Source organism: Osmia bicornis, chromosome 4 (assembly GCF_907164935.1).
Source record: "Osmia bicornis bicornis chromosome 4, iOsmBic2.1, whole genome shotgun sequence".
Lineage (NCBI taxonomy): Eukaryota > Metazoa > Arthropoda > Insecta > Hymenoptera > Megachilidae > Osmia > Osmia bicornis.
In genome coordinates, this window is record NC_060219.1 from 5,242,943 (window position 1) to 5,255,666 (window position 12,724).

Below are 12,724 nucleotides of genomic sequence, written 5' to 3' on the forward strand. Positions count from 1 at the left end.
GCAATACCCCGGATACGTTGGCTGCATTGCGAGCAGAAATTTTTGCTTCTACAAACGCGTTTAAAGGGGATTAGGGTAATACGGCAGTACGGTTTCTGTAATATCGTAAATCGAACAGAGGTGTACTTCTATTTGAAGATAGTCTTTTAATTAACATTTATAATCAGCGGTTAAATAAATAAATTTGATTCTTTTCTATTTGGAAAAATAAAAGTCTTATGAAGGATACAAGATTTGGATTTATAGACTCTACATGAAATTTTATGACTATTTATTTTTCTTCTTTACTTTCAGCTACTCTGAAGTTTTCTTCGTTAAAATCTATATAACATGGTTCTGTTATTTTTACTCATAGGAAATGTCTAAATAAGCTCTATTCCTGGAAGTTGAGGTCTAAACCTACAGTGTCGCAATAAGATTCTTGATTCCTTTCAATTTCTTCTTTAACTATTTATTGCACGTCACATTGGGTACAAGGTCTAATTCAGCAGTGTAACAATATCTCAGTTATTTTTAGTTTCGAATTACGAGCTGAAAAGCAACGGTGTGCTCGAGACGACACTTAATGGTAATAGTCAATATCTAGAAATTGTTCGTCGGATAGTTTTGCTTATTCAACCTTCAAAATTACATAGGGGGCTAAATACACGGTGGAAAGTTAGACGTTGACCTCGTTGCAGGAATTTTCTCGAAACTGATATTTCTCAGCCTACAACGAGCAATTCGTGAATACTGTAACCGGTGATCTTCGATCAAAAACAGCTCGTTCGTATGACATTGTCGACGATCCGTGTAATACGACTATCCGTCACATTGAACATACCGATTTCGGAAAATTTACGATCCATAAAAATCACCTTACGACCACTTTTAATCGTCGTCTTTCACGAAAATAACAGAAAACCGAGCCTGCTTGTTGCAAGATTATTACCGGTACAATTTGTAATTAGAACCCCATCGTGATTGCATCGATGAAATTGCTGTTATCGACTTATGGAGGGTGTTCTCGTGAGAAGAAAAAGTGATAAAAATAAGATTTATATAATATTTGATTGAAACTATACTGTTAGACGTAAAATATTAATTATTAGATAATAACATTTTCATTTTAAAGCATAGTGAGTCACACACAGCAATCTTTAATTTTACATAATTGATTGATTTTTAAGAAAAATTTCAGTCGCGTTTCTTTTTCTGTTAGACTTAGAAAATGCGATACGTTCGTTTTGATACGCAACGATACGTGGCAGAAGATTTCACTGGAACGAAGAAAAGATTCTGGCAGGAATTGTCGTTTCGAGTAGCGGCTACAAAGCCTTGGACTGAGGCCAAAGCTTTTTTCCGGCGGCTTTGTCAGCCAGCCGGCCGAGTTATAAATTTTTAATTGAGCTGTAACGTTTCGTCGGGGCTCTAGGCAAATGTTTATTAGCCGGTAATTACCGGTAGATAATTGGCCAGGCCCGTTTGAGAGAACGAACGGTCACGAACGCTTAATCGGACGGAGAAAAGTCGACATCCCTAATGGGTAGCAATTAATTCCTGACGATCAAGTTTATTACTTTTGTCTTAGATAAGACCTGGAAGTACGGTGGGTTCGCATAAATATTCGTAAATTCTTAATTAGTAAATGGACATGCGTGATGTCGTTTAGAAAGAAATTAGATGATTTTACTAATTATCAAAAATATACACTGTATTCATTAAGGTTTAAGGAACGATTTTACCCCCTCAGATTGACATCGCAAACGGCTAATATTATATTAGGAAACATTTACAGATATTTAATCCTAATTAAAATTAGGATAAATATTTTCAATATTTTCTAAATAATGGACTCAGCATATTCTTATTTTCTAATCATTGTAGGGTTAATAAGAGTAGAATATAAGTGATAACACCTAATTATTAACTAATAAGATAACAATATTTCTGCGATTCACTACACCAATTTCTACGCGGGTCACATCCAAATCAACCGGCCTTGCTATTCTTCCTCCCTCACTTCATACCCTACAAGAAGTTAGCACTTCTTTTATGAACGTCGGAATTGGAACACAGAATTGCGGTAGTTTCACGACAAGAGTATCAGTATAGAATAAAACGGAATAAAAAAATTGCTCGAGTTGTTGCTTTCGTGCAATACTCTAGCCCAGATGGAGACAACGTATCAAGATAAACAAAGAGGTTTGAAAAAAAAATCAACCAGCTTTATTTGGTTGGTTTTTGCTTAGAAAAAAATTCCATGTGATATCGTAAACGCGAGACCCGCCAGGCGATGAAATTAATTCGGCAAACAGACCAAGAATTCAAAGATTCATACCTTTTGCCTCTATAAATGAACACGAATAGGTGATTGAAAGCAGTTAGATGGAAATGTTAATCAGCGCACAAGGACACATTGTCAAATATTGTATAACAATTTGATGTATGACCATTAAGCGGTTTAAAAGAGCCCATCCCTTTGCAAGGATATGAGAGGACGCGACGTATATCGTTCACAGGATTGACAGGAGCAACGGAGCATACTCGACGGCACAATGTACCGGTGAAATTGATCTTAGAGCCAGCTTCGATATGATAGCGGTAAGCCATAAATCTGCAGTATAAAGCGGTACCTGATTTGTTGGCGGCTGCTGCCGTATGGGTGAGCGTAGCTGCTGCGGTCAGCTTAGGCGGTTCTATCTTCTGCGGCATGCTGTGCGCCGGTATAGGTCCTGGATTCGTCATCGTGGTCATCGTGGTGGGCATCATCAAGGTCGACATGGTCAGCATCTTTGCACCGTTACCGTTTTCGCCGTGGCGAACTGTTCCTCCAGGCACGTGATCGAGATAACGACTTAACTGTCGACGGTTCGGTGTCCGGGTCTGATACGACAACGATCACGAGCTACCGTTTGATCAATCGGTGATCTGAGTGTCCCGCGACCGTGGCATCACTTGGTCAGTGTTATTGCGAAACCACTTGGCACCTTATCGACGTGTGTTGCGTACGGGACCGAGTCACTGCATGGTAATTTCAGCGATGTCTGTCAAACGCCACGTCACGAAGATCGCGGTTACTCCTCTCCCTCCCGGCATCACTTTACATCCTCCTCGACATTTGCCCGTTTCGAAAGTTTCTCACGGCCAGCAGCCCCGTGTTGGCCCGAATATTGTTACGAGTTTAATTTTCGAAACTGAACGTGGAAACCACTAAAGCTCTCTAGGACGATGTCTCCGGCGATCCTCGACATAGATCCGACACAGATTCCTCGATTTAATATAACCGGCCTACACGTGATCCTTTCTGACTCTACCCCGAACGAACCCACCAACTAAATTTCTTCCTTGCTCACTCACAAATGTTTCGTTTAGCACTCGTTCGAATACGATTCCTATTGGCGCACTTTCACTTCGGAAATATTGTTCCCCTGTTCCCGGCTTGTTCGAGCGTCCACGCAGTGGCGTGCTAGAGCACGCGGTGCTGCGTGTACCACGACGACTGATAACGAGTCGACACTCGACTGATCCGCGACGAAGATACGTCGGACGAAGTCGGACACTGTTTGCTAACACGGCGTGCACGGGCACAGGTGTTTGTATTGTGGATAGAGAGAAAGAGAGAGAGAGAGAGAGAAAGAGAAAGAGAATGTGTAACTGAGATTTTGTGCGAGAGAATGAGACAGAGAGAAAGAGAGAGAGTGACAGAGGGAGAGAGTTGACAGGAACGACAACGACGACAACGACAACGACAACGACGACGGCAACGTTGACGACGATTAGAACGACGGCGACGACGTTTCTCTACGCTCTCCACGCTGTGCGCGTTACGTCACGTCCGGCCGAGCGTAGAGTCGGAACTCGTCTGGCGGGGAGAGCGCGAAGGGACGCCTGCCTTTGCCTGCCTGCCAGCCTGCCAGCCCTGGACACCCGCCGTCGCGACGCCCAGAGGCGCCGGCGTTCCCGAGCGTTCGCGGAATCGCACGAGTTAAGACGCGAGCCAGCAGTCGCTCGCTAACCGCCAAGCTGAAAGGGTTGCTCGATACGCTGGCTTATGAACCATTCAGCTTCGTTCTTTCTTTCGAATTACTCGCTATATCTCTTTTTTTATTTATTTAATTATTCAATATATATGGTTAATAAATATCATATTTTACCATGTTTTACTTGTTTATCTTCCTGCTTTTCCCCTTCATTATTTATTCATTTGTTTATTATTTATTATTATTGATTAACATGGTGGGAGTTACTTTAAAATTTATATTAATATGAATATAACAATATTTATTCAACTTTGCTTAACACTTTTCAAAATAATGAAACAACCAATTAAACTAATGACTGTATTCCTTCTTAAAATAATTTTGTTTATGTTAAATATTTAGTGTTTACTTTTAACTTTTATTTAGCAAACCTTTCACATTAAATAAAGAAAATTTCTCCAGTTAATACTGCTTAAAATTTATAAACGATTTAGAAAATTTTATCGCTTTTCAATAAATCATTTGCAAATCAGTGTTTAAACATTTCCTATCAATTTCTATTTGTAAAGTTGGATCAATATGGCTAATAAGATATCATAGATACCGTACTCTTAGCTTTCATCTAATATAAGAAAGAAAACTCTATTATAATAATTAATGTTGCTGAAAATTTGCAAATGATTTTGAAACAGGTTTACCTTTTGGAGCTTTTAATGTTTCCCAGCTGTTTGTACGTAGTACAGCAAGGGTAAAACAATTAGCACGTGCTAGCAAAGTAAACGTACATTTAGAGGACGATCGATGTATCTGTAAAGGAAACTTTCAGTCTACGAGGCACGTTTTGACTTCGAAGGAAGGGTGTTCGTTTAGTGCCATCTGCTGTGCAAATACTTCGCATTATGTCCTGGAAATATTCACTTCACTTAGGATGCCCTACAGATGTTTGAACTTTTGGCGATTGACAGTGCTATTTCCACGTCTGCTGGTTATCGATTACTACTTCGAAAGGATTTCGCTGAAGATGTATATATGCCATTGGCAATTTGTTTACTTCCATAGAAATGAATCCAATATTCAGGTAACTTATTCTTTTTCAAAGTGATATTCACCATTGAAAAAATATTTCTAAGCATAATCACATAAATAGAATCTTGGAAGTATAAAGAGTTATTAGTCTCTAACGAAATTAAATAAAGTAAAATGCAAATCACTGAAAGAGCGATGTTCATTATTCAATGTTCCCCTTAATGCCGAGATTAATTTTTTATTGAAAATTCAAATTCCAATGAATTTTATAGTCATACTTCAACGTCAAGAATTTTCATAATTCGCCGAGTTTTTCAGAAGGAAAGGACACCTGGAGCTCAACATACTTTCTTCGAAAGTAATTATGCACCGAGCGTCTCATAAACCATAAACGGTCTAAAAAGTTTGCCGCATAAAACGATAGAACCACCGAAAAATTTTATCCCCACCCATGACGGTAAGATGGCAACGTGTATTTTGCAAATCTGTACTGAAATCTTGCCGTTGGTTTCTCGAGCAATCTGCCCTTAAGGACACGGGAATCCCCCCTTTTCACAATAACTGTAGCTGGTACGCCTTTTGTGCGGAAAAGATCCTATCGTTGAATCTTCAATATTCTTCAGGAACTTTCAACCAAAGAAGGTATTGTTACTGGAATAAATTTACCTACAAAGAGAAAATCCAAGTAGACCCGAAGCAAATGTTTTTGCTTGCAATTCGATGTCAAGAAGCTTCGTCTTATCTTTTATCGTGTTTATTTAAAAAGCAGCGGTATACTTATTTGCATGAAAATCCCCGTACAACAGATACACCAGCAAATTGACTCAAAGAAGATTCAGTGTTTAACTCAGTGTTTTTCAGCATCTTATGAAATTGATATTCACATTTTTCACATTTTTAACAGAGAATTCATTTTTGGAAGAAGATTATCAGTTGGATGGTAGATTCTGAGTTATCCAAGACCTCTAGTTTAAATTGTATAATAAATTGAAGTCATGCCACTTGAATCGCTGTAATTTTTTAATTCTAAAGATTGTTTTAATAAAGATTAAAGATTATAGGCACCTGGGACGATGAGGATAGATTTACAATGGACCAAAAAAGGATTGGCAAACCTTTCTTTCTTGCAATTATTTTTTCTTTTAATGAAAAAGTTAACTAAAAGTTTGGACTAGATTACTAATTAAAAAGAAAAGCAAACAAAAATGTAATACATTAATATTTTGCCTAAAGTAGTTCAGACAACATGTACATTATTCAAGAAAAATAAAAAATAATTATTTTAAATCATTATAATTTATAAATCATCTGGATTTTACATTTTATCAGTAGCATATACATATGATTTCCTATGTGGTGATGTATAATACATCGTATTTTCAAAGAGAATGGTAACAAGGCACAGTAGAACAAGCCAATACTTTGGTGATCCACTGTGGCGAAGGAGAGCGCTACGTCTGACCCAATACCGTCCGCAACTACTTATCCATTAAGTGGCGCCGCACTTTGGTCGTAGATCGAACTAGAGTGATTGCAATGCTACTCTCCGTTCGAATACCGAAAGGATTTCATCGCTGTTTTCGGTAACATTGATGCAGGGCAAGGAAGGGAGCGACGAGAATACATTTCCTTAAGGATTCTTCTAGCCTTTCTATATTTTAAATTTCTTACTTGTTTCTGTTAAAACTTATTAAGTTTCTTTGTACATTCTTACTGTTTCAAATTTCTAAAAAATTATTCGGTTATTATTAGTCATTTTAAAATTTCAGTTGAACAATAAAAAAATTAGATGATTGTATTTAAATCCAAGAGTTTGAACACTAAACGAAACAAAATTGTATCCTGTAACGCGTGAGTTTATTCTAAGCCTGGCGGGCAACGAATTTACGTATAATTATCGCCTAAATTTTACTGTACGCCTCACACAGTACGTTTTTTACCTCACTATGCCAGGTGAAATCCGCTTACTGAATAACGTTTCCAAAAAGAATCGCCAACGTTACCGGAGGTCTGAGAAATAAAAATGTTCCCTGCTATCATTACTTAGCGTGATTTACAAAACTACTCGGCACGAATGTTGGATCCGACGATGTGAAACGAGAACCAACGGAAAGCTTGAATGTACGATTTGTTTAAAAAATAGATTACCAGTGGTAGCATCGAAAGGGGTTCCTATACGAGTGATACAGCTCTTTTTTCAAATAAAAGAGAGGCTTTAGATCGAATTCCCAAAGGTCTTTGCTATCAATGTTTCTCGTCAATAAAAATGTACGTTTAATGGTTTGTTAAGGTTTCAAAAGGTTTGCTATCATTAAAAAATAATTACATAGCGTTTGTAGAATAAATTAAACGTTTAAGGATAATTAAACAAAACACATTTTGGGAGAGTTTCACAGTGACCGGTTTCTAGTAATTATCTTCCTTGAATTGAAGGTATTTTAATTAAATGAAAAGCACCCTGTTTTGATATCTGTATGGTAAGTTTGCTTTGTAATTTCATGTTTCTGTGTGTATTCAATTTTTCCTATTAACATTTAGTGGACCGGAAATTTATTACCTCTTGGATAGTTTCTGCTAACTTAATATACATATAACTTAGAATTATAATTTAATTTTAAATTCTATAAATCTTGATAACTATTTTCCTATTAAAATTTAGCATTAAAAAATCTTTTATTATTTATGTTTTTAATCCTATTTAAACTAATTTACATCCACTGCACAATTTTGTATATTCATCTATATTTCAGATGTTTCAACCACCTGTTGAATAAGAATCACCTTATGTAAAAGTTCAGGTGATATATTAAGAAAGAAAAAGTTTAGTTTAATTTATAGACAACGAATTTTTAATGTAGACGGATTAAATGTATATGTTTTTGAAGAATAAAGAAAGCTTAAAGATGGATAAATTTATCAAATACCACAGAGCACTATAATCAACATATAATTTCAGTAGTATAGACCCATATAAGTCAGACAAGTATTGATAACTGTAAGTAAAAATCATCGCTACGAATCTCGAAGTAACCACAGCCGTGTTGCACCGTTATGAATCTTTAATTGAACAGCATCATAATGAAATTCCAGAATGTGGCATGATCATTTTGATCCTGTGCCTTATTCTGATATTCAGAGAAGACGACTAACGTCGGGAAGCGTCTTAGTGGCTTGCGGAAGAGCTCTGGCTCATGTTCAAACTCATAAATAATTCCGTTTGTGATCGTGGGCGTAGCAGTTGTCGACTCGACGGAAGCACGAGGATAAACCGAGATGCGGAACGTGCACGTGGTGACGCGTACACCGACCACCATGGAATCTACCATGAGGTATTGGCAACGACCTGACAATCCAACCGCTCTTGACGTTCGTCGAGGCACGCTTTTTCGACATTTCCTTTTTTTTTCTCTGCGACCACCCTCCTCCCCTTTCACCCTTTTCCTCTGCAACCGTCGATACGTTGCCACGTAACGCATATTGTCCGGCACTTTGTAGTCGAAAAAGTTTGTAGAACGATCAGGGTACATGACTTGCTTTGAACGTAAAATTTTTCGCAATCATGTGCTTACTGAAACTGACAGATACTTTAAACGCGTCGAACATGGAATTTGAATTCTCTTTTATTTTGAATTACAGCAAGCTTTAAATGAAAGATAAAAGCTTTTGATTTTGTTTTTTCAGTATCGTTACATATAATTCTTTAATTCTTTTTTTCTAGATGGAAAATATAATTCTAGATTCAAAATTATAATTTTTAAAATATAACAGTAGGCATTTATTCTATTGCTATTCAATCATTTATTATCACCCAGCAACAGTAAAGATAAATCTAAAAATTTCCATCCTTCCTGCCTAAAAAATATTAATACCCGAGAAACAATCAGATAAAATGAACCTGAAAACCATCATTTACAAACGTCATTGCCGGTGAGTCAATAAAGCATTTCATAAATAAACGAAAAATAATCAGAAAGGAATGAAAAAAAAGCGAATCGATAAACACGGTGCTTTCGTAGCCGTTCAGCATAAATACGAGACCACGTTACACGGATGGTCAAGTTTTTCTCATGAAATTGTAAATCAACGGGGAGGATATCATAATTAATTTTCGATTCGTTCGAATTTACAACCAGCGATCGAATCAACGCGTTCACGCGACAATAACAATATTTAATACCGTGTCCTGAAGAAATATCTTCGTGCCTGCCACTTTTTCGTTACAGCTAATTGAATTATACATTCATAGCCGGATACTGCACGGCAGACGCGAAAATAATGAAAGCGTTGTAGCCTCCTCCAAACAAAGAGGAGAAAAAAAAAGAAACGAAACTAAGAGTTGGAGGTTGGGAGGAATTCACTTGATTATAGGGAAAACAACAAAAGTTTTCTCTGAAGGATACCGATACAAGGAGGTTGTACCATTATATCAGATAAGATTCCTCATTATCTAACTAAAATCTCGAATAATGAGGGATACGACAACCAAGGCCATGTTATAAGGAAAACCACCCCCTTATTCTTCGAATTTCAACTCCTACAGTGGAGGGTAAAAGCAAGGAAAGAAGTTTTGAAAAACCTTTGCTGGAGAAAAGACAATCACGTTTTGAACGATTTTTATTTTTCCGTATGTTAGTTTAAATTCTTTCGCAAATTGGCTGTTTTACGGGAAATATCCCGGAGACGGGACTGCGAAAGGAAGGGATGGGCTGGAAGAGAATCGTACGACGACGAGAGAGGAAGAAGGAAGACAATATAGAAGTAGATAGAAAGACGAAGGATGAGCCTCGGGCGATTCGCTCAACATTGCTATGTTACGGTAATTGTAGCTAATTAGAGCTTCAACTCCCTTTCGTTTCTCTTCTCTCAGTCCTAGACACCGCAAGACTTCCGTCCTTTTCAAAACGATAGAACGTTTCATCCATTCCCTACGTCTTTTTAACCAGGATTATCTATTCCTTCTCTTTTATCAACTTGAATGATGCGTCAAAGTAGTACGATATTTTGATTCAGAAACAATAGGGAGAGTTTATTGCCAATGTGAATTCTTATTTTTAAATTGTGGATTTGGATTCCTACGATTTTTGGAAAATTTACTTAATCGCTTGCCAGTCAATATATTTTTTTTGTATGTGCAAAATGAAGGATGTTCATTTTTCAATGTCAAGATTATATACTGATGTATTAATTAAAGAGCTGGTGTAATATTGCAAATATCTAGTAAACCTGACAGAAATTTTGTAATTTATTCAACTTTATAAAGATTTGAATGTAAAGCGAGTATCAAGATTGAGCACTGTTGAAAACAAAGCTGTTATCTCACGCTGCTGGAGACAAATGTACCTGCTTTAGAATTATTCTTACAAAACTTCACACGCATTCAAAAAATTGAAACTAGAACTTGTACAAATGTATTATGTTTTTAAAGTCACATGAATATTCTATTACTTCAAACGATCAACTATTTACATATTCATAGTTTGTACATACATATAAGACCTACATTTTCCACGTTTCTTCATTTACCAATTTACATACTTCTATACACATCTCGAAAACATTTAATGATTTTAATAATAACGAAGTAGGTATAAACACTATTATTCAATAATCAGATATATATAACTACGCTAATTAATTCCAATGAAATTATTGTACCTAAATAATAACTGAAAAATTTACTACCGAAGTCATGAATAACAAATATCAACAAAGTATGGAATTTTAATAGAAGAATCCATTTACCAAAGTCACAAATGCGTCATAGTAGGCTTCAAAGTGTTAATTACAACCTACATTCGAATACCTTTAAGTCGAGCGAAATCCCATTTGTACACGTCAAAGCAGCCATTGATATTTACAATGGTTGAATGGAGTCGGATAGTGAACCATCGACCAATTATATATAGTAGCCAGATGCTATGTCCATTAGCGTGCTCCTTTAACGAGTTATCCACCTCGAACCAGGATATTGTCTCCCAGAGTTTCACCGTCGTTACCACGCTCGCTTAGGTTTGATCGATGACTCCTCCATCGAGCTGATAGGCGACATCGGCTGCAACCCCACCGCGTGTATTTGCCTATAGGAAGTTCATGCCTCTATCGCGTATACACACGTATGTCAAGAGCAAGACTAACGGGGACAGCTTGTCCGCGTGACTATACAAGCCTGCAATGACGTGTAGAAGAATTTATAGCTGTTCGGTTCACCTAAACATCATTCAAAAACTTTCTTAATGACTTGCCTCTATGACGAACTACTAGTACATTTACCCACTTTCGACTGCGAGTTTGATTGCCAGATTTAGGACACTCGTGGAATTAATCATACCATTAAATGCAAGGAAATGTTTAAATATAAATAAATTCTCTCATTTTTATACGTTTTTGTTAAATGGTTGAATAGTGAATAATTTTTCAAAACAAGAAACTTCAAATTAATTTTTCTAAAAAATATATTTCTCTTTTTGGAAGCGGACGATATGTAGTCAGTTTGTATTTTCATCGTTTTGTAGATTGATATTTTTGAAATAACAAAGAATCACTGGATCGTTTCGCTGGCGAACAATTTGTAAATTTGTATGTTTCAAAAAGAGTCAGAAGCCAATGCGAATCGAAAAATTGAACCATTATTTTTTTAACAACAGATTTTAATTTACGTTGTTCCTGGAGGCTGAAAGATTTCATGAAAATCTGACGGAAAGCACGCGAATTCAGTTTCGTGTTTTCCCTGGTATCCGTGACGAGTTTATGGTCGTGTAAATTTTTCGCAATTTTTTTTTTGGGAAACGGGGGTCGTTCTGAAAGAAAAAAAGACAGATACGTATCCTTTTGCCACCGCACGTAACCGCGTACCACGAAATGCAAACAGAATTCACAAAATAATTAACAGTTTTTCTACGTATACACCGGTCACATGTTTCTTCATTTTAACGTTACCATTAATTTAATGGAAAACACCTTTTTGTGATAAACAAAATTATATGCACACGAAACGAGCAGAAAATATTTTTAAACCCTTCCACTGTGGTAGAAGGCTTTTTTAAAAATTGTTTAATTAAAGGCTGGGAATTGGATTGTATCAAAGGGTCTAAAATTTGACAAAAAATTATATGAACTTTTTAGCACTTCTCAATTGATTTTCTAATTTAATTTCTGTTGGACGAAATAACGAAATGAAAAATATTTTACTGAGTTATGAATGCTTGGATATAATTTTTCCACCCAAAAATTTATTCGTTACTAACAGAAGGACCTTCAAAGCCGTAAATGTTTATCAAACCGTTAGAAAAGAAGAAAATTTCCAGTGAAAGGGTAAGGTATAGTTGCTCATCTTCAAAGTAGCCACGATAACTTGGTTCATGTGCGTGCAAGTTTCGTACTTTCTTACAAAAGATCAAAACTGACGCACGATCCCATTTGCATACTACATAAACAGGAGTTGCAGCATTTAATAATCATAACTCACGGTTTACTTCACTTAGAATCGTACGTGATTTACCATAGATGCGGTGTATGCAAAAATCTGTTCTACTTTGTTGTTCAGTCAATACTGTATTTTTATGCGATGAATTCGAAAAATAGAAAATTTCATATTTATTTTTGCAAATAAAAAATTGAACTGGAAGAAGTTAGAAGCTATCTACTTTTGACGATTAATTAGAAAGATTAATATTATAATTGAATTAAATTATAATTGCTTTAATTTCCCCAAACCCTGACCAATTCCCATCAACAGA

General features: G+C 36.4%; 1 protein-coding gene across 7 annotated transcripts in view; it reads right to left on the reverse strand.

The window, feature by feature from the left end:
* LOC114879544 (nucleolysin TIAR) overlaps nt 1–12,724 on the reverse strand; it is a 354,927-nt gene that overhangs the window by 144,266 nt on the left and 197,937 nt on the right. Inside the window, exon 1 of one of the 7 annotated variants that reach the window (XM_029194608.2) lies at nt 2,616–3,832. The exons of the other annotated variants lie outside the window; for them this stretch is intronic. Within the exon in view, the coding sequence (XP_029050441.1) occupies nt 2,616–2,772 (157 nt within the window). The 5' untranslated portion in view covers nt 2,773–3,832. Of the gene's footprint in view, nt 1–2,615; nt 3,833–12,724 lie in introns of those variants that run through there. 7 annotated transcript variants of the gene reach the window in all.